At 33.8% G+C, this 23,909-nt stretch overlaps 1 protein-coding gene across 5 annotated transcripts in view; it reads left to right on the top strand.

Moving 5' to 3' along the window:
• Positions 1 to 23,734, top strand: part of LOC110023900 (protein RFT1 homolog) — an 82,167-nt gene extending 58,433 nt beyond the window's left edge. For 3 of the 5 annotated variants that reach the window (XM_020723545.1, XM_020723543.1, XM_020723544.1), the window contains exons 10-15: positions 12,596 to 12,667; positions 13,509 to 13,646; positions 17,756 to 17,911; positions 18,750 to 18,802; positions 18,892 to 19,067; positions 19,739 to 19,864. In XM_020723545.1, coding sequence (XP_020579204.1) covers positions 12,596 to 12,667; positions 13,509 to 13,646; positions 17,756 to 17,911; positions 18,750 to 18,802; positions 18,892 to 19,067; positions 19,739 to 19,799 — 656 coding nt within the window. In that variant the 3' untranslated portion in view covers positions 19,800 to 19,864. Of the gene's footprint in view, positions 1 to 12,595; positions 12,668 to 13,508; positions 13,647 to 17,755; positions 17,912 to 18,749; positions 18,803 to 18,891; positions 19,068 to 19,738; positions 19,865 to 21,067; positions 22,576 to 23,092 lie in introns of those variants that run through there. The other 2 variants (XM_020723546.1, XM_020723547.1) reach the window with 2 other exon arrangements.
• Positions 23,735 to 23,909: the final 175 nt, after the last annotated feature.

Below are 23,909 nucleotides of genomic sequence, written 5' to 3'. Positions count from 1 at the left end.
TCTCAGATTTTGAAATCTTGAATTTTACAAAAAAAAATAATTTTATTTGTGTTTTTTAGGTTTCCCCTAATAACACAATAAATGATGCTCAAAAGCTATAATAACCAATCCATCCAAGTACATTTTTTGCTACTTGTTTAATAGCCTTTGTTACTTTATCCCACATAACATTTGCTTCTTCAGAAACATTCTGAATTTTGAAATCTTGAATTTTACTCATAAAATTAATTTTATGTGTTATTTAGGTTCCTGTGTTATTTGGGTTCCTCCATTTAAATCTATGACGACGAGTCATAATATTCTTTATTTTACAGCTCTTCATCTTAAAATCTAAAACTAATAATCGATGTTGGGTACTTAAATCCTCACTTAAAATAAACGTAAAATCTTTACAATCTCGACGATCTCTTCTTCTCGTAAGAAAATAATCAATTTGGTTTTTATTAGATCCATTCTTATAAGTAATAACATACTCATTTTTTTTCTTGAATAAAGTATTAATAATAACAAAATCATATGCTAAAGCAAAATCTAAAATAGCTATACCTCCTTCATCAGTTATTCCAAAACCGTACCCACATTGAATATTTCTGAAATCTTCTACCACTCTATCAATATATCCATTTAAATCTCATCCAATAAAAAATATTTCTTCAAGATATATCATTTATATTAAGTCTTCTAAGTCATTACAGAATTTATCTTTAAACCCTATATCTAAACCTACTTGAGGAGCATAAGTACTATTATAATACAATCGACCCACATGTGACTATTGTAAGGAATTTAGGCACCTCAAAGACTAATGTTGGAAACTTTATGGAAGGCTTACACATAACCTGGACATGGAAGGAAAGATAAAAAAAGTAATACTAATGTTGTTATCACATCTGAAGGGTTAGCTGACCTATTCACTAATGAACAACTTAAAGTACTGAAAAAAATTGTTGGGGGCAATTCAGAATAGCACATCAGCCTTATGATAGACCAATGCAATATATCCTCCAATCTTGCCAACAATAAGAGATTTAAACCTTGGATCGTAGATTAAGGAGCTTCTAATCATATGCTTGGTGACATCAATGCTTTAGTTAACTATTAAGAGGTTTCTACATCTAGATTTCTCAGACTTGCAGATGGGTCACACTAAAATATTATTGGAAAATGATATATGGAGCTCTCTCAGTCTATTAATCTGTCCTCTGTTTTATATGTCTATAATTGGATTGTAATTTACTTTTAATAGATAAGCTTATTTATTTTATGAAATGTATAATCAAATTTCTTGCAATTATTTGTGAATTTCAGGTGGTGGATTCAAAAAATGTGATTGGCAGTGCGAAAATGCATCAAAACTTTATCTGCTCAAGGAAAATTTATCTCTCAATAAACAAGTGGTCCCACCTCCATCTTTTTCTCAAGTTTCTGAGTCTGTTGAAAAATGTCATGTTATGACAGTGTTATTTGGGTCATCCTAATTTCAATTATGTTGCAAAATTGTATTCTCATTCGTTTATCAATGAAAAATCTGGTATTTATCAATTTGAGGTTTGTTAACTTGCCAAACACACTAGAAATGTTTATCCCATGACCTAGTATAAGCCCTCATATTATTTTTCAATTATCCATAATTATATTTGGGGACCTTCAAAAGCAACAACCCTAAGCGCGGCTAGATGAGGTATTTCTTATTTTTCTATTATCCACACTTATATTTGGCTATCTCATTCGTTGACACTCACACTAGAACCACTTTGATATTGTTTTTGAAAGTGAGATCTGAAACAACTTTAATCTTTCAAATCTTTATGACATGATTCAAACTCAATTTTAATGCAAAATTCTAATCCTTAACTGATAATGCAAAAAAAAATATTTCAACTTCATTATTGGATCCCATTTTTCAAAAAATGGAATCATCCATTTGCGTTCATTTATTGATACCCAACAATGAAATGAGATAGCTGAGAGAAAGAATAAATATCTTCTTGTGGTCTTCCGCTCAATTATGATTTTCTTTCAAGTTTCAAAATATTTTTGGAGGGAAAGGTTTTTACTACAACAGACCTTATCAATTGAATGCCTAGTCGGATACTTAATTTCAAACACCACTCTTGTCTTTATGGATACCAATCCCCATATTAGAGCTTTCTCTTTTACTATGCACTTTAAATTTTTGGGGGTGTATTTTTTGTTTACATCCATTTCCCACATTGCATAAAGTTTGACCTTGTATCCATCAAGGTATTATTTCATTGGTACACACCAAACAAAAATAGCTATAATTGCTACTCACCTGTTGCTAGAAAAGACTACAACTCTATAGATATCACTTTTTTTAAAACTTAATCATACTATCTTAAATTTGATGTTAAGGGAGAGTGCAAATGAACATTAATTTTGAGATACACTTAATGACACATAAACTGTCTCACAACCCACTCTTTTACCTAGCTCTTATCTCCCAAAATCACTGTACGAATATATTCTACCTGAGGATGTCTGTCCAACACTACCTGAGGTTCATAACAAAGAATTTTGTCTCCACTCAAAAAGGAAGAAAAATCTTGATCAAGTTGAAGTCAACTTACAAAGTCAAAACTGTTTAAGCCAAAAATAGAGTCCACACTCACGTGGAATTTTTAGTGAGAGTCTAGAACTCATGAGTTATCTCCTTCCTGTTCTGGTTTTAATGATAAAAAAATTGAATTAAATATTCAATTCAGGATGACACATGAATTCTCACTAAACTTACGCAGGATAAGAGGCCAATCGAATGCAAATGAATATTCAATATCAAGTACAGAGTTGATGATAGTATCGAGATATTCAAAGTTAGATTGGTTGCAAAAGGTTTCACTCAAGCTTTTGGGATTGATGATTATGAGACCTGTACACAAATTGCCAAACTAAACACTATCAGTCTTCTCGCCTCAGTGGCAGTTAACAAGGAGTGAGGAATGCGTGATCTTGACATAAAACATGCCTTCCTGAGTGGAGTTTTTAAAGAAGAAGTGTACATGGATAATACCCTCAGGACTTGAGCATGATTCCAACAAATATCTAGTATGCAATTTAGGAAGTCTCTTTGGTCTTAAGAAATCATCAAGGGCATGGTTTGAAATGTTTGTTAAAATTATGAGATCTAATAGATATTCTCAATGTCAAATTGATCATACACTGTTCATAAAAAACACTTAGGGAGTTAAGGTTATTGCATTGATATTATATGTAGATGATATGATTCTTACTGACGATGTTGAAAGAAAAATCTTTAAAATCAAAGAAGGGCTTATAATTGAGTTTGAAATCAATGATTTAGGGACCATGAGATATTTTCTAAGTATGGAGGTAGCTGCAAAGGGTATTGCTATATCATAGAGGAAATACATCCTAGATTTGCTAAAGGAGACATGGATGATTGGATGCAAACTTGTTGATACTCCAATGGATCCCAATAAGAAGTCTAATACGGAAGAAGAAAGTATGTCCGTGGACAAGGAAAATATCAAATATTAGTTGAAAAGTTCATCTATTTGTCACATATTATATCATTTAGTGCATATACTCTGTTAGTATTTTGAGCCAACATATGATTAACCCAAATGAAAAACATGTAGAGATGGTGTACAAGATCCTTAAGGTTTCTCAAGAAGACTCCTTATTATGGTTTAATTTTTTGAGAGAATCAGAAACAAAGATGTAGAAATTTACACTGATGTAAAATGGGTTGGGGAATTCATTGATAGAAGGTCGACCACAGGTTATTGTTCTTTTGTATGAAAAAAAATTGGTCATGGATAAAAGTAAGAAGTTAGCTATTGTCTCTATAAGTAGTGCAGAATCAGAGTGCATGTCACTTGCCTTAGGTAGCTATGAAGGGATATGGATTCATAATTTATTGAGGGAATTAGTGTGTATCGCTAATTAGGGATGTCAAAACGACTCATTGTTCGTGAACAGCTCGGGTTCGACTCGTTAATTTCATTCGATAAGTTAACGAGCCGAACACGATCTAAGATGTGCTCGTTCGTGTTCGGCTCGTTTTGGCTCGAAATACTACTCATCAAGTTTATATTTATATATATATTAAGCAGTATTTTAAAAAAGTCTAATTAACTACAAGGCTACAAATATTTATAACCAATTAAAATATTGATTAAGAAAATATAATAAAAATTATTAAACTAGATTCAAATGATGTTTCAATATAAATAATAATTTTTAAATCTTACTCAAACCCTTATTGTCTTATGACTATATGATTAGGGTTGTTAAAAGGACTATTTGTTCGTGAACAGGTCGTGTTCGACTCGTTTGCTTAATGAGCTGAACATGAACACACTTTTTTAGCTCGAAATATAAACGAGACGAACACGAGCAGGTACTTTTTGTTCGTGAACAGCTCGTGTTCAGCTTGTTAAGCAACAAGCTGAATACAAACACACTTTTTGAGCTCGAAATATAAATGAGCCGAACACGAGCTGAGCATGGCTCGCTCTTGTTTGGCTCGTTTACACCCCTACCGCTAATATGCTTATACTAATGTATTGTCACAGTTGAACTGCTATAAGTATAACTAAGAACCCCGTGCATTATGACAGGACCAAACATATTGAAATTGATAAGTACTCTATCTTTGAAAAAGTTAATAGTGGAATTATACAGCTAAACAATATTTCGACACATCAACAAGTTGTTGTTGTCTTCACCAAAAATCTTCCTTTAAGCAAGTTGAGTTTGATACCAAGCTTGGTGCATACTACATCTATGACCCAAGGCCGAGATCATTTTAAGAGGATCAGCTCATTTTCATGGTAAGCCAAGGCCGACTATCCAAGGAGTGATAGTTAATTGGAGATAATTTGGGAAATTCCTTGATTAGTTTTTCCTCACTTCCTATTTATGTTTATTTCATAATTTTTTTCTTTCAATGATTTGACTAGATATTTGGTAAGACTGTAATGTAGGAGAGAATGATTTCTCTCTATATATAGTCTTATGTTTGAAAATTGGTGATGAGAATTAAATGAGTATTCTCTCATGTCTTTTTCTGCAATATCTCTAGCCAAAAAGTTTCTATTAGCAATTTGTTTTACCACTTGATGGATGAAAATTCCAATTGTAAACCTTGTTATGTGATTTATTAATGTACATTATTTTAAAACATTAATTTTACATGACCGTTTCATTGTGATCAGTATTGTGAGAGGAAAGAGAGTTATGCAGTACAAAAATATTATTCCGGGCTCTTGATCCTATTACATGAGTTATTTATTTAATAATAATATCAGTATTGCGAGAGGAAAGAGAGTTATGCAGTACAAAAATATTATTCCGGGCTCTTGATCCTATTACATGAGTTATTTATTTAATAATAATATTATTATTATTATTATTATTGAAGTATATATAATATGTGCTCAAGATTTCCTCCAGTGATGTGATGATATATTATGAAAATATGGTACATAAGCTGGTAAATATATGAAGATTTATGATCTTTGTTCCCTTCAACCCAATAATGAAGCATGCTATGATTGTTGAGATCATCTGTAGAGGAATATTTCTTGATTGGAGAACGGTTAACATGCAAGTTGAAGAAGTCCAAATACGAGGATCAAATGGTCATTTAGGGTCTGTTTGGGGCGGCTGCAGTTTATTAGCTTTTCAGCTGCAGCTGTGCTGCCTTAAGAAACTGCTACGGGGAAGTTGGTTGTCTGTTTTTTTGTTGCAGTAAAACAGTTGTGGAGCAGCTGCTTTTAAAAAAATAACCATTTTGCCATAAAGTTGTTCAAGACAAAATTGTGATAGTCATATATTTGATACTTCAAAAGCAGAAATTTATTTCAAAATAACATAATAGTTCAGATACACAATTCACTTAACAGTCCGTACTAAAAGTGCTAAAGAAAAAGGAAAAAAAAACTGTTATTTTTAACATGAAGTTTAACATGAAGGCGATGTATGTCTTGTCCTAAATTGTCCTCCAATGACACTATCAATTTGTAATCACTTTCAACAGTGTATGAGTTTTATCATCATATTAGGTTTGAGGTTAGAAATTAGAAGCAAATGTTTGTATTAATTGTCAATATTGTATATAATATACAAGCATCACTTAATAATTATAAGACAAATATCATTTTGTTCGAAAAAAGCAATATAATAAGCAATCTATAGAACCAATAATTTTTTCAAGGAAGGAAATGGAGTACTGAATTCAGAGTTCAGCAAGAGAGAATGTGAACATCAAAGTAAATATAGTGCATCCTTTTTTATGCTTCGAAAGCATGGGCTGCTAGAACGAAGCACTGAGAATAACATATCTTAAAAAAAACATAGCATAAAAAATTCTTTTCATGCCAGCAATTTTGTCCTTCAATGACAACAAACAAATTCCCAACAAAAAAAAACACTTTAAAAACCAAAACTTTACTGATTATAAACTACTTACAAAAGTTTAGTATTTGAGAGTAGAATGAATGCGACAGACGTCATAACAAGAAGACGGCTGTAAACTATGAGCTTCTGCAGCCATAGGTATGGGTTAAAACGACTAAACAACGGCTATGCATTTTGCCCTCCGTCTGCTGCTGGGGAAGGAGACGGCAAGAGTAAGAAGAAAATCCGATTTACCTGCGTGCTTTGTGCCTCGAGAGGAGACGTCGTCGGGCCTCGATAGGATATGGCAGCAGGCTTCCAGAGGAGAAGGCGTCGGCCACTGATAGAAGAAATCGACACTCTGTCGGCGAAGGAGAACCCGACGAAGGAGATTGTGGCACAAAGGATTACGGTTAGAGGGCACGGGGGTAAAAAGCCGATCGACGAAGCTGGGTCTCAGGTAAGGGGGAATTTTCGGCGTTAGGGGTAAACCACTAGACGCTGCGGCGACAACGCCGCCCCAAACTGGGTAAACTAGCGGCACGGTGCCGCGCCGCAGACCCCCCACCGCCCCAAACACACCCTTAGAATTAAATTAGGAGAAGTTTGGAAGGTTATATATAAATGATAGTGATGATAATCTCCGCAAGAAAACCACCACCAGGTTTTTCGCACATGGCTTGTCCTCTTCTCAGTAGGGCTGTAAACGAGCCGAGCTTGAGCGGGCTCAGGCTTGGCTCGTATTCGGCTCTTTCGAAATCAGCTCGTGTTCGAAATCGGCTCGTGAACAGTGTATTCGTGTTCGACTCGATTTAAACATTCGTGTTCGTGTTCGGCTCGAAATTGGCTCGTTAAATTGTTCTATAAAAAGTTATATAATTTTTTTTTCGAGCGTTTTCGAGCTGAACAGGAGCGAACAAACTGTTGTTCGTGTTGGGCTCGTTTATATTTTAAGCTTAAAAATTTGTTCGTGTTCGGCTCGCTAGGTTCGAGCGTTTTCGAGCTGAACAGGAGCGAACAAACTGTTGTTCGTGTTGGGCTCGTTTATATTTTAAGCTTAAAAATTTGTTCGTGTTCGGCTCGTTAGGCTTAACGAACAAGCCGAACACGAGCTGTTCACGAACAACGAGCCAAATTGACAGCCCTACTTCTCAGGTTAGTGAGGCATCTTTAAGGGTAGAGAAGGTCTTTCTAACGAGACTAGATAGAGGAACTAGAGAATTAGTGTTTCATGGAATCTGGAGGTAGAAGACCTGAACATAGAGAGATCTTCTGCTTTCATCTCTTTATTTGGAATAGAAGGGATGGTATGGCAGTTTTGGTGGGGGTAAATATCAAGTTATCTCAAGGATTGTGGGCTCACTTGCAGTTTTTTTTTTTTTTTTGCTACACCCTTCATTTAGGAGCACCTTTCTTGAATGGTGTTATATTGAAATATCAACCTTTGAAACTTAAGATGAATTGGATGATATGTTATTTGCTTTAGGTGTAGGTGCCTTGAAAACAATGACATGGAGGGTATGTTGTAGGCTTCAGACACGGGTTATGATATTCGTAGTTTAACGAAGGAAAAACATATTGAAGAGATTAGCCTGAAGGTATTGTTAATTTTTTACCTAAGTAGAATAATATGCCACAAGGATTTAGTTGGTGGGTCTTGATTAAGATCATTTTGGAAATTTTTTTGTATTTTTTTGTCCTAGTGGTTTTTTTCATAGTGTGTGTGTGTGTGTGAGAGGGAGAGGGAGAGAGAGAGAGAAGAGAGAGAGAGAGAGATTTTTGTGTTATACCAGAGAAATTAGGGTTTCTTTTCTCCATAATAAATTCACATTGAAATATGCTTGTGATGATAATGTGAAGTGACCATCAATTGGGTGAACCTATATAAATTTTTTGTTTTTTCATCTTTGTTTTGTGTTTCTATTTTTAGCTGTGTTTGTATAAGTTTTGTCTATCTCAGGCAACTGGTATCAAGGCATTTAGTTTTGATTGAGAATGATGCCATAGAATCATTAAGTTTGATGGATTGAACTTAGCACTATGGAGGATGCATATCTCATATTATCTTAATATTAAGAAAATGCCTTGCTCTTGGACCAGAAGCTAAGACTTGAAAGATGATGAGTGAAATATTCTTGATAGATTGGTTCTAGGAGTGGTCCGTTTGGCATTGTCGAAGAATATGAAAGAGATGAAGACCATTGTGCTTTGATGAATTAGCTTGATATGAGCAACCATTAACATGCAACAAAATATATTTTATGAAAAATTAATTGATCAAGTTGGTTGAGGGTGGGGCAACACCCAAATAAGTTCAGCATCATTGTGAATCATTTAGTTTCTACGGGGATTCTATTTCATGATGAGGTATGTACCATAACTCTATTGAATTTACCAAATAGTTGGGATCTTATGATATGATGACCGTTGTAAGTAATTCTATGAGGAATTCAAAATTGAAGTTTGATAATGTCTGTGATACCATTCTTGTAAAGGAGGTTTGAAGGAGACATTTTGGATAAGTTTCAACACCAAATTCTGCTTTAAATGTTTGAAGGTATAAGTTTGAGATGTGTTCCAACAAGGGTAATGATAACAAGGGAAAATCAAATAATGATTGAAGCGAATTCATGAATGAATGGAATGTGGATTGCTATATTTGTGAGCAGACTCGTCACTTGAAGAACTATAGAGCATTAAGGAAGAATAATGGTAAGAATTATGATGTGTTGAATACAATCACCTAAGAGGTACAAAATGCTTTGATATTTTTTTGTTGAATGCTCTATTAATCCTTGGCATTGATCATGAATTGTTTATCTTGCTAATGGTTAATCTTTGAATATTGTTGGTGTTGATGTCATCAGCTAAAAAATGATTGATGGGATGGTTTGGAAGATCCAAAAGGTGAGACATGTGCTTGAGTTCACACAACTTCATTTCAGTTGTGCAGTTTCATGAGGAGAAGTATAATTTAACTATGAATTGTTGTGGTTAGAATGACACTCGAGAGAGCCATGTTGGTTACTCAGGAAAAAAAATCAGAACACTTTCCATGATTTTCAGTTGTGGAGATATGGCTGTTGTTCATTCCACTGTAAATTTTGATTTGTGACAGCGTTGGCTCAGACATATAAATAAGCAGGGAATAAAGGTTGTTCATTCAAAATGGCGGCTACCATATTTGAAGTCTATTGGGCACAAGCTTATGTGAATGTTGTATAGTTGGGGAGCTTCAAATAATATCCTTATGTAAATCTCTACATAACTGTAAAGTGTTGGTCCCTAAACATGAGGAATGTTCTGCGTTAAAGACCATCCATTTTGGGGCCTTATTTATTGACCTCCTTTTTAACTCAGCCCCTAGGCAATCCCTCCATTGTCTTGTCCAATGTCTTCTTGTGACCTCGATTGATGACTGGTTGTACATTGGTCGACATATCCTATGCGTTTGTCTTGCATATGAGTTTCCTGACATCTTTGCTGGAAGCGTTAGTGTTGTCTTGTTGATGTCTCTCAGTCGACATGGTGGATAACTTTAGCCTATCCATTGGTTGATCCCTTGCCTATTCTCTTGTTGACAATAACTGCCAAAAATTCAACAAGCACTCTCATGGAGACATCCTTTAGGCACCGCATTTTTATGGCCAACTTCAAGTAGACTAAAGTTTGACATCTCAATGTATCTTTTTGCTATCCCCAAGCAAGGTGTGTAGATCCCACCAAAATTTGCCTTTTGGTGGCTAAATTTTGACATCTTTATCTTCTTTTATCTAACAACATGATATTCCTATCCTCATGTTTTACTGACAATAAAAAATGTGACATCAGCACAGGCCTGGCTTTCCTCTATGGTTTACCAACACGATTGATTTTGGGTTGGCAAGTTCACCATTCCTTTCTTGGTTTGGTCTTCCCTGTATGATTCAAGGAGGCCACATAGAAGAATTCTGCTCTGTAGCAGTCAACCTAGCTCACAGTAATTTCTAGAAGTCATATGTCGTCTTCTCAGTGCATTACTCTTGTTTATTGAGCCTTGCAGTCATAACCCTACAAGAGATAATACCCCGAGCACATTTTCTTACCCTTTTTTATCTTCTACGTGCTCCTGTTTGATATTCCTTTAGGTCATTTTTGTAGTTATTAGTGTCGTTGCCTTTTCAAGCTAGAAAAGACTGACATCTCTTAGCCAATTAATAGATTTTTTTTTACATTGGTTAATTTCTAACCCTAGGTGATATGTCCTTCTAACCACATGGGTTATTGGAAATTTCTTTACTCAATGGTTCACAAGAGGTCGGCCATCTGATTGTCCTCTCTTCCAACATGTTCGCCTTTGTGTTCATTTCCTTGTAAATATTAGCCCTAGGATTTACATGTTCTTGTTGTTAACCTATAATTCGATATAACCTTATTTGCTGTAAATTATTAACTCATTTATGCAATAATAAAATTATTTATTCAGCATGTTTATGTTGCTTTACTTGCTTACGTCTAGGAATATAGTTCCAATTTTTATTTATTTCATTATTGCTTATGTTACCAGTCACTTTCCCTAGGACACACGTACAATGAATCTCAAAAGGACATGAAAAATCACTCTTAATTGAAAGTGTTCTTTGAGTTCCATACATTAATCATTGGGGCTCATATCAATGAGAAGCTAGACCCCTAAAAATCAAAATAAACCCAATATGATACAATGGATTAGGTAGGTGAAATCTTGCTTTTTTGTGCATATCGTCTTCTTTAGAGTTCGTGTTGAGACGCACTCTTCGCTTTTCAACGTAGACTTCTCTCAATTCTTCTATTGCCATCTATGTTATTCTCTTTGAGAGCCCATATTTATATAAATATTAACATTAACTTCATATATTTTCTTAGTAGTTATGGAGATTATTACAATGGATATCCCAAGTTAGTTGTCTTAATGTATGCTTTATGCCTTTTTTCAATGTAGTCCTAATTGATGTCATTCATTGAAATTTTAGAAATTAGAACAGTAAAAGAAATGTTTAGAAACACGTCTTAGAATTTCTAGAACAAAGACGAGTGTGATATATAATTTGAATGAGCATTCTGTTATCAATTATTTTTTAATATTGTTAGACGATTAAATGCTGAAGTGCAATTGGCTTAATTATCTTAGATTTGTTATACAAATAAGTAGAGATTTAGTGATATACCTTCTATAGAAACTGATTCAACTTAAATATCTTGGGTGTCTTGCATGATAAGAGGACGTCATTGAGACTTGAACGGTAAATTCTATAAAATTGTAAGTCGGCGATGTATATATTCCAATGTCGGGCTATGAAAAATTCATCAATATTTAAATTGAGATTGATAGAAATGAAAATGTCAGGATAGATGTGGAAAAATTAGAAAAGGTAAGTATAGAAATAATTACTTTATAAAAAAAGTTGGGTGGCATTTTTTGAAGATAATTGGTTGAATATAAACTAAGGTGATTTATAACTTTGCAACTAAAAGGTGAAAATTATGTATATTAGATGAGCTGAGAAAATTAATATTGGATATTAAAAAAAACATATACCTGAGATTGCATTCATCGAAGTTGTTCTGAATGCTTTACGAGGTGTAGATTTAATGCAAACAAATGAAAGTTGATTATTCATATTGAAAACCCTAATGGTTGTTATAAAGAAGATGATAATGATGAATTACATTACTAGTTAATATCTTATTAATTAGCTTTATTAGTTTTAAATAAATCAAATAATTTATTTATTTTTCCATATATTGTTTAACTAACACTATTTAGGGGGTTGGGTCGTGTATTTTCATCACTAAAATGGTGGAAAATGCTGAAATTTGAAAAAAGGCTTCTCCAGAAACCTACTGACCTAAAACTGAGTTGTGAACTACAACAGCTAATCCTGCTAGACCAAACAACCAAAACTAATTCTGTCATCCTAAAAGGCAGAATCAGCAGCTAAAATCATTACCAAATAAGGCCTAAAAATGATTTTCAAAATTGATTTTAAGGCTTCTTTAATATTTATTATGTGGTTCGTGTTTTTTCTTGTTTGTACTTAATTAATGTTGGATGGTCTTTAGTTGTATATAGACTCTTTACTTTCTGTATTTCAACATTTATTTCTGATGTCTAGATGTGACAATAACTGTCATAATCTTCGAGTCATTCTTATTATGCAGGAACCAACTTTTCATCTTTCTTCTTGAACAGGAGACTCCCCCCAAAAGATCACTGTGTTAGCAAATTCATTAACAGATGCATTGAAGCTTGTATCATTGATTGGTATGCTTTTAGAATTACTTGCCCCTTTTGTCAACAACATCTTTATCTGAAATGTTATTTGTTTAGATTTAAGTTTGCTACGAAAACTATATGATTTAGTAATATTTCTTGTGCTCTGTTGGATTTTTGAATGTCCATCTATGCAAACCTCTAGGGGTGGAAAGGATGAGAACAGGTTGTTGAAGGTCTTATGGTCTTAATACTTTTGGGCATTATGGCTGCTGTTAATAAAACTAGTTGAATCGGTCGGATAGCATCAGCTCTGCTTGTTATGGCTTGTTTGTGTTCATTCTGTTTTAGTCATTCAAACAGAGAAAACTAAACACGCCTAAACTTATCTAAACACCATTTACGAGCTCAACATATGGAAAAATAAGCACAAATTTTGGTTTATGTATTGTTGATTATCTCATTAATAGTTAGCTTAATGATTCTTTACTTTGCAAAGGAAGGCTTACAAACATACCACTCAATTATTATGTATTTACAGATCTAATACCTCAACTTCAAATTTTACATATATGCATCCTTACCCATGCATTTTTTTTTTCACATGCATAGTGCATATATAAGGCCTTGAACCCAAAATCTTTTGATTGAAAGACAAAGCTCTCAACCACTAGGCCAAATTGGCTGCATCCTTATCTATATGCATGAAAAAGTGTATTTCACTAAAATAGTGGTATTTTTGATGTGATATGAAAAAATTGGGTGATCTAATGTAAAAAGTAAGTTTAGGTGTTGGATATATAAATACATAGGAATTGGGTGGTATGTATGTAAATGTCCCTTTTTTTAATCTCATTGCCATCTATTTTGTTGTGTTATTAAATCATTGTAGGTCTTGTAGCCATTGCTTTTGGCCCAAGTTACTCATATTGTCTCATGAGACTACTTTATGGAAAGAAATGGAGTGATGGACAAGCTTCAACTTTGCTGAGCTACTATTGCTTTTATATCATTACTTTAGCCACAAATGGTTAGTACTCTCTGTTCTCTAGCCCGTTTAGAATTCTAGACGGACTAAAACCTTTTTAACTTTCTTTTATTTGTATGCATGTATTTTGATTTTAAAAATTTTAAGCATCCAATTTCCCTTATGTTCTCTTTGAATTCTTATCGATTTTTCTTGGTTTAAGTTTACTGTATTCTAGATCTATGACATGTATGATTTATTGTAATTCCAATGTTGCTTAAGGTGGCACTATATTGAAGTCATAATTTTGAGGTCTCCTTGCATTGAAATTTTAAATTACCAACAACAACAAGCCTTTATCTCAATAAGTGGGGTCGGCTAAGTGAATTCCTTTTTTCCATTATGTCATATTAAGTGTCATAATTTCATTTAATTCTAATGAATTAAGATCAATTCTTATACAACATGCCCAAGTTTTTTTGAGGTCTACCTCTTCCTTTCTTAACATAAGTTCAATCTAAAACATCTCCTCTCCCAATCAGATCATCGGATGGTTGACGTTTAATGTTACCAAACCATCTTAGACGACTCTCTTGAATCTATTCTTCCACTGGAGCTAGAAACCTTTCACGAATATATTCGTTTCACATTTTGTTTCGAACATCCACGTAAGTATATTCTCATCTTAACAACACTTAACTTAGTTTTATGCTTCTCTTTTATAGTCTAACATTCCACGCCATAAAGTATTGCAGGTCTCACCACTATCTAATTAAATTTTCCTTTGAGTATGAGCGGTACATGTTTATCACACAATAGACCTGATGCATTCCTCCACTTCAATCATTCAACTTGAATTCTACTAATATCACCATCACTTTGAATAATAAACCCGAGATATCTAAAATGTTCCTCATTTTAGATTACCAACAATAATAACAATATTCTTTACCCCAATAAGTGGGCTCGACTACATGAATCCTTTTCTCCATTGTGCCCTATTTAAGTGTCATATTTTCCTTTAATTCTAATAAATTAAGATCATTTATTATACAATATGTCCAAATTTTTTTAGGTCTATCTATGTCTTTCTTATGTTGACTTTAAAACATCTACTCTCCTAACTGGATCATCAGATAATCGATGTTTAATGTGACCAAACCTTCTACGACGACCATCTAATCTTATCCGCCATTGGAGCTACAACAACTCTTTCACAAATACGTTCATTTCACATTTTGTCCCTAAGTGTCAAGCCACTCATCTACCTAAACATTCTCATCTCAAAAACACTCAACATAGTTTTATGCTTACCCTTGTAAAAGCCAACATTCTGCATCATAAAACATTGCAGGTCTCACTACCATCTTATAAAATTTACCCTTAAGTCTAAGCGGTACTTTTTCTGTTAAACAATAGGCCTGATGCTTTCCTCCACTTCAACCAACTAACTTGAATTCTTCTAATAACATCCCCATCTATATCAAAATCACTTTGAACAATGGACCCAAGATGTCGAAAACGTTCACATCTTTTAATGATTTGATCCCCCATAGTTACTTCAGCTACTAGATCTGCCACTACTAAAATTACATTATATGTATTCAATTTTAGATCTACTCAATTGAAGACCTTTAGATTTCAATGGTAGACCTCCATAATTCAAGTTTTTCTTGAACTTTTTTTCTTATCCACAAGAATGACATCATTAGCAAAAATCATACACCAATGTACATCCTGCTCTAAATGTCTTGTAGCATTATCCGTAATTAAAATGAAAAGATATTAGCATGAAGCTAATCCTTGATGTAGTACAACTGACATAGGAAAATACTTGGTCAATTCTCTTTCTGTTTGAACACAAGTAACAAGTCAAGTATACATATTTTTATTGAATTGAATATAAGTCATATCAACACCTATTTTTTTCTAGAACACTCTAAAGGAATTCTCTTGGAACCTTATCGTAAGCTTTTTCTAAATCAATAAAACTCATATGTAGATCCCCCTTACTCTCTTCGTGCTTCTTTATCACATCTCTCAATAAATGTATAGCGTCCAAGGTAGACTTGCTCGACATAAATAAAAATTGATTATGAGAAATGTTTGTATCATATCTTAACCTATGTTCAATTGCTCTCTCCTATATTTTTAATGTATGACACATTAACTTAATTCATTTCTAATATGCACTCTTTTGCATCCTCTTTATTCTTAAAAAAGGGGGCCAAAATGCTCTTCCTCCGCTCAGACATCTTTTTAGTTTTTAAAATAATATTAAAGAGTTTAGTAAGCGAATAAACTCCCAAATCTCTTAAAGATTTTCACACTTCAATTGGGATATCAATAGGTTCTACTGATTTTCTACCATTGGTTTTTTTAAAGCCTCATCAACTTTCTTTTTACTGATGCGTGATAAAAAAATAAAGTTTTATTTTATTAAAGGTATTAAGATCACTAAGGTTGATCTTATTTCCAGAAAATTTCATTGAAAAATTTATCATTGTGTCATCCACCTATGTTGAATATCTTTCTCTAAAAAAAATACTTTTTAATTTTCATATTTAATACGCTTTATTTGAATTAAATTTTTACTTTTCTTTTCTCTTTGTTTGGTTTGTTTATACATATATTTTTCACTCTCTTTAGTATCTAATGTATTATAAAAAACTCATTTTAAATTAGCACTCATAATAAATTCAAAATTTCAGGCATGCCCCCAAAATCTTTGCTATTTACAAAGCCTGCACCCTTTTACTTCCATTTGTCAAGTTTTCATCCAAGTTATGAAATTCAAAAAAAAATAAAAAAATATCTCAATCAATTTTTTTTCATTTTTGTCAAATTCCATGATTTGATTGTCACAAGAAAATCACATAATTTCGCTATTTAATAAGGTAAAATTTAGTGACGTGTGAATAAATATGTCCAGCTTTTAAAGGGATTGCAGTGGTCTGGTTCATTTGTTCCTACTTTAATTCCCGTGTTGCTTTTAGAGGCACTATTCTGAAGGCATAATCTAGAAATTACCTTTTTGTTTTTGAACCTTTGAGCGTACACCACTATTAATTTGTACTGTAGGTTGAGTGGTTGTTTTGCTGTTTCTATTGATACTGCGAATGATTTCTAGGGCATATTATAAGGCTTGTTCTTACTCCATTTTGGAGAAGCAAATGCTGGAGAAAGAAAATTTATTAGCTCACATTTGTTCATTCTTATTTTTTTGGGAAGATTTACATACATATCACTCAATTTGTAGTTATTTACATATCTAACACCCAAACTTCAATCTTTACATACATGCCACCTTACCTATGCATAAAAAAGGTGTATTTCACTTTCTAAAAGTTAAAATTGATGTATTTTGATGTAATTTGAAATTTGGGTGTTATAATTGTAAAATGTTAAGTTTCAGTGTTAGATATGTAAATACATGGGAATCAGATGGTGTTTTTGTTTTTTTAGCAGAATCTTACAATTGCTGATCCTGTCGTCGTGCTGTCATAAGAAATTCATGATCAAAACATAATATAAATAATGATTCAGTTACAAGTCTCTGCTCGGCTTGCCCTTTTTTTCATATAGTGGCATTTATATTTCCAATTACCTGTAGGATAAAGTGAGGGAATTTATCAAAACACGTCATTGGATTCTAATTTTCGGTCAAAAATTAATTTTCGTTTGTGGAGAGGGAGGAAATTAGCAGGATGTATTTTTGTTACTTTAGGATGTGGCTAACATAGAATTACCATAGTCTTCAATCGCTATATATATATATATATTTGCGCGCGCATAGTTTACTGAATGAAACTCTGGCACTTTTTTGATATGCATTCTTTTTAGTTTTCTTGCTGACAAAAATGATGATTCAAATTCAAGACAAGTTGGAAGGGTAACTAAAAGTTTTTTGCCAATGTTTAATATCTATTAATGCTTTTGTTATTTTTTTCATTTAATAAATTTTCAGAGTTCTTTGACACTATTGGTTATGTGCTGCCTTGCTACTTATTTAGCTGTGAAGTGGAGACTTCTCGTAACATCGTTTAAGTTCTTCCGAAATCATTGCTTTACTGCTGCACAGCTTTATCTTGAAATTTCCTGCTACTTATTTATTGACTTATTCACTTTCATAGATTTAATATTGAATTTAATATTTTAATATTGTGCTGCAGGTACATCCGAAGCATTTTTGCATGCTGTTGCCAATGAAAGTCAATTAATACAATCAAATTTTTCATTGTTCCTTTTTTCTGGAATATATATTATACTCAATATTATTTTGGTGGGGTCTGCTGGAGCTTTTGGTCTAATTGTCGCCAATTCTATAAGTATCCTTTCTATGATCCCTCCGGAATAGAGGTATATGACACGGTGATTATCTTTAGAAAATAGTTATAAATACTTGTGTAAATTTGACTTGTGCTACAACGCCTTTCTAACCACCTGCCTATTATTTAAAATTTGAAGTAATATTAGACTAGTAGTCATTGAATTGTTCACAGACAAAAAATCTGTAATTTTTTTTATCATTTATTTTATTTTTTGTAAAAAATTTAGTCTAAGATGGACAATGTGGTAATGTTGTAAAATATTGGTGATAGATGCTTGCACCGTGATACTTGAAATTATTTTTTTGTGCTCTGTAGAACCGTTGATAGGCGGGGAGTATTATTGGTCAATGTGGAATCAGGTCTTTTTCATGCATTTACATAAATGGGTTCATTTGGGGTTGTTGTAGCCTTCTATAAAGGTGATTGTGAAGTTGTTGTGCGGTATTTTTTTCTTAAAGTCAGACAGTAGTTTTCGTAGAACTACCTCACTTTTGTAGATTTGATTCTTAAAGTATGCTTTCCACTATAAAAATGTCCAAGAAAGCAATAGTTAAACAAATACATGGCAATGATCTAGAAGGAAAGGAGCGAAAAATTATTCCAAACAGACTCCAAAGTCTTATTTGGTATATTCATTGTAGCTTTTTATTTGCTTTTTATACAGTGCTTTGGAATAATAATAATAATAATAATATCTGTATTAATTATGATTATAAATTTGTGCAATAACTGATAAATATTCCATTAGAATGTTCGAATGAATGAATTTATTACTTCCTTCTGATGTCATGAGATGAAAATGCTCCTTTTAACGTGATTCCTTGACCGATTGAAGATATGATTTTGAGAATTACATACTCTGCAGTATTTATAAGTCGTTTCTTCAAGGTATGTAATCATGTATTCTCATATTCTTGTTTTATTTACACTTTATCATTATGTTTCTTATTTGTTTTTTATTATTTTTATTTATGCAGGGATCTTCATTTTCCTTTCTTCAAAGCTTGCCATCAGGCTGGATAGTATTGCTTCTTTCTGGTGCCGTAACACTCGTCTCTGAGAGAATGGTTCTAGACCGGGAAAACTTCTGGCATTCTTTTCTGATTCATCTTTCTATTGGCGTCTTGTGCTTCTGCATCTCTGCCATGGTCATGTATGTGTTGCTTTCTTCTATGTGTTATTTTGCTGTAATTACTCTATCAAAATTTTGATCCATAAGGGCCCAGTTGGTTCCTTAGGAAGCTTGAAAATATATAATAAGAAGGATTGAATTTTTAGGTTCTATCATTTGGTTAGATTTAATTAAGGGGCATTTACATACATACCACACAATTCCTATGTATTTACTAACTTCTAAACTTTGCTATTCACATTCATAACACCCAATTTTTTTTTATCACATCAGAAGGGCCTCTATTTTAACTTTTAAACCATGAAATACACCTTTTCATCCCTAGATAGGGTGTCATATATAAAAAATTGAATTTTAGATGGTTGATATGGAAATACATAAGAATTGAGTGGTAATGTATGTAAATTCTTTCAAAGGTTAATATAATTTTTGAAATAAACAAACACTTTAATCATGCTTCGAAAGTGATTATTTCATATTTCGGAGTCAAACCGAGTGAAAACGAAATAAATAATAATTTAAAAATATATTTCCTTTCTACAACCCGCCAAATGAGCCCGAGCGTCTTTATCTATTGTATTCAAGTTATATTTAACTGCGTTTGGAACTTTAGCGATGAATACGAGCTACAGATTTCTATCTTTTGATCTAAATAACTGTTGCTTCTTTTTTTGGCTGAAACCTGAAAACAGCTATCGCCGAGAGAGGCAATTTATCAACAAAATTGTTCGCATTCGTACCCATAGTGATTGAGGTTCTAAGCTTATTTGTTCATGAAGGTCACCATGGCGCATCAAGGGAGGCATAAATTATTGTTTTTCTTTAAAAAATATATTTATATTTATTTGTTTGAATTAAAGGTTGCACGTTTTTCTCATAGCAAAGCTTACTTCTAAACCAAATTATTCAATTTCAGCTTCACAACTTTGTATTCTCTCTTTTGAGTTTTATAGTAAACGCTGAGATTTGTCAACTCAAATTCGTTTATAGTTAGCAGTTTACTAATTTTCTGCTTTGCAAACTGAGTTTATTACACTTTGTACTGTTTGTTGAACATGTAAATTTAAGCCTGTAATTAGAACTTGGTTTTTTCTTTTTGGAATAAACGGGAGATTGTATTTAATTATGTTGAATCTGTGTTTATCTTGGGAAGACACACTCAAAGAATAAAACGTAGTAACTAAGGGAGAAGGAAAATAGAGAAAAAGGAGACAACTGCATAGCGACTTGGCCCTTTGAGACAAACTAGGGTATTCACAGGCTTTTATGGCCCATTTTATATTATTGAAGATTTGGGTTACAAAGAGGGGGTGACCACTAAAAGAAGGAAAAAAAGCTCGTAATACACAATGGAGTCTTATTTATAGGAGATAAGAGGACAATATGTAAAATTACATGTTTTACCCCTGCTTTAGAGGGGTTGTATATGATATTCTAGTCTTTTTGTTTGTCTAAAACTATCGCTCGGTAGCCACCGGATAGGTCGGTTAAAACGACTTCGGTCGGCTCTTGTTCAGGGTGGCCGGTTGGTTCTTGTTTGGGATGGACAGTTAGCTTATTCGATTATTGACCTTTGATATCATTTGAAGGAGCTTCTAGGGTGGTTCTGGTTATGTTGGTGTGGTTAGAGCATTGGAGTTAGACTTTGGTTTGATCGTTTTCTTCATGTAAGTCGGTATGGATGCCTCCGTCTCCTGTAGGGTTCCAAACCTAGCCATTTTTATCTTTTGTAGCTTGGTTGATTTTGGGCATTAAGGCTCTTAGTTTTGTAGGCTATAATCTGACTATTAAATTACCTTGAGATTTGTGTTGCATAATTTTTGTGTGCATATTAAGTTTTTCGATTTTAGTGCTTGTTGAAAGTAACAACTGCAGCAAAACTAAGAGAATTTTAATAGAAAAGTAAATCTCAATTATCATATTTAAGGATTCAACAATTAAACTTTTTAGATTTTTTTGTCCATGACCCTCATAAATAGGGCATGATGAACTCTCTCTAATACTCTGCGTGGCTTTTTTAGGAACCGCTTGACTCTCTGAATGTCCTTTATGGAGAAAGGATTGAATCCCTCGCCCAAACTCATGGTCTGAAAAAAAAATGTTTGCAGTCCTCGGGATCAAGTAGCGCCGCCTGTGGGGTGAGCCAAAGAAGAAATGTGTGTCATCTGACTCAATTTGAGTGGTCTCAGAAAGCAGTTGAGCTAGTGCTAGAGAGGAGTTGATGGTTCAACGTTGGTCTGTCAGTTAAGAATAAAATCATGTCACGATCTCGGGTCGGCAAGCTAATTGGGTTGCTCCAGAAGCTATTGGTACCACCCATCGGTCGATCGAGTTACAAAGAGAGAATGAAAGGAACTGTCGGTGATCTCTCGCCACTGAATGAGGGTGGAGTCTAGGTCTCTCGATTCAAGATGGACAGAATTTTGAGTGCGAGTGTTTTTTCTTGTTTTATGACTTTCATATTTTCTTTTTGTCTTCTTTCTTGTATTTGTCTTTTGCAACAGTTGAGGACGTACGATTCAAAAGCTTACCCTTTATTGGTGCCGACAAAAACCTAACTGCGACATTTGATTCAACACAGGAAGCTCCAGCCGAGAGCGAAGAGAACATGGTCAGCCACCTGACCAGCCCTATTGAGACCCACTATGGAATGACCAAGGGGGTATGATGTCTCGAGGATGCTGGCTCGCCTCTTGGATGAATTGGAGATTTCTCTAGCTTGGATAGTGAAGGTTTGGCGAGAGGAGGATCTACGTGAGATGTTAGTTCTTCTGGAGAAGTGCTGGGGGAAATGTTGGCCCTCTGTTGGGAGATGTTTGAAATCAAGGAAGAGGCCTTCATCTAGAGGGCCCACGTTGAGGCAAATCGGGCGGGTCTTTTCAAACATAGGTGGCAGAAGCTGTATAAGATGTTTCTTAGGAAAGATTTTGTCTCTTCCAAGGCGGCCAAAAACCAATTTGTAAATACCTTTCGTCAGACTAGAGTCCAAATGTAACCTTTTTTGTATTTTTAGAATAAATTTTATTTTATGTTTCTCAAATTATGTGTTGACGTGATCTTTCTTCTTCGAAATTGACGTGCTTCTGTTGTGTCCCTATAAATAAGGGGTGAGTGGTTTTTTTGCGCTTGCGCTATGGACTTTGTATTTCTTCTGTTCAACTTCTTCCTTTCGTTTGCTGATGACCCCAAAGCATACTCTACAAAACTTCATGTGAGTAGTTTCGACTGAGCGGTCGATTTTGTCTTCTTTGGAAGCGGCATTGTTGGAGGAGGTTTTCATGTTTGACCTGACCATAAAGCTCTAAGTTGTTCACCAAGATGAGAGGGCAACATATTGATTTGGTGACAACTTTGACATATACTGAGATCAACTGTAGTATGGCTTGAGGCTGCCCCTTTGTTACAAGCTTCGGGCGGTTTTTAGCCAATATGGAGTTATTCTGGCTTAAATGAAGCATAACTCTGTCGCAGTTATTACGACGTGTTCTTCTGTCGACTTATTCGGATTCTCTAGTCAACAAACCTATTTACCCACATGTTTTCGTTCTGGGTGGAAGCCAACGATTACATTCAATTCGGCAAGGTTGTCGAGTTCCCGTTTTCGAGTAAAACATGCCTGTTACCAACAAGCTGAATCCACTGCGGTGATCGGAGTTTGCCTGCAAAATGTGACAGATTTATCAGTCCCAAAATGTGGTAAATTACTAATTGGGATCACTTCTGTTATTTTATTTGGGGTCATTTATATGCATACCACCCGATTCCTATGTATTTATATATCTAAAATCTAAATTTTGCTTTTCTAAATTTATACCACCCAACTCTTTCATATGCATAGGTACGGGGGTATTCATGTAAAAATTGAAGGTAAGGTTTGGTGTTATATATGTAAATACATGGGCATTGAGAGGGATATGCATGTAAAATTTTCTTTTTATTTTTACCTTTATTTTAAGAACATGTTACATGTTTTATTTATTTTATTTTAAAAATAAATTAGCTTGCTTTTAAAAGCAATGAGATTAAAGGGAAGACCATTTGTTTAGGTATCGATTGAACGAGACCGGGACGAGCTCCTGCTGTTCTTCGTTCATTTAATTTGTGGCTGCACAATGCACACACGAAGAAAGACATGAGATGCGAAAGAGCAAAAACAGCGAAAGAGTATCTAGTGTAGAAGAGGAAGGTAACTTACTGTAAGTGGAAGTATCATATTGCTTGGGCAATTCCTTGATATCAACTTCAAATCTTGCTTGAACCTATAAGAACGAAAATTATTTGCCAAAAAAATTCAGGCTGCCTCATCCAAAGTCAAAGAGGAATGCAAATAAAAAACATCCAAACTGATTAAGAACATCTGAATCAGAAGCTGAAGAAACGAAGGTGAAAGCCAGACCCTAGGTATCAAATCTGCCAGCTCTACCAACCTGTGAAGCAGTGTCAGCAGATCACCAAAAAAAAAATGAAAAAAATAGGCTAAACCTCAAAGAAAATTATACCCGGTGCAAATAAGTGTCCACAGAATCAGGCATGTTATAGTTGATCACAATATTTACACGCTCAATGTTGGTTCCCCTCCCACCCAATCAAATTGGTAGCAACAAGAATCTTTTTAATGCATAGTTTGATAACACGAAAGTGTAATAAATGTAAATATCAAACACAAATCTTTGACACCACATCAAAAATAAAACTATTACTAATTGTTTAAAGTGAAATATACCTTTTAATGCATAGGTTTATAACACCAAAGTGTAATAAATGTAAATATCAAACTTTAGGTGTTAAATTTTAAGATGCATAATAAGTGTGTGGTATTTATGTAAACTTCCCAAATAAATATCATTTAGTGGAAAAGATCCA

This window comes from Phalaenopsis equestris, unplaced genomic scaffold (assembly GCF_001263595.1).
Source record: "Phalaenopsis equestris unplaced genomic scaffold, ASM126359v1 Scaffold000235, whole genome shotgun sequence".
NCBI lineage: Eukaryota > Viridiplantae > Streptophyta > Magnoliopsida > Asparagales > Orchidaceae > Phalaenopsis > Phalaenopsis equestris.
The sequence above is the reverse complement of the archived record's forward strand: the minus strand, read 5'-3'. Positions and strand labels throughout refer to the sequence as shown.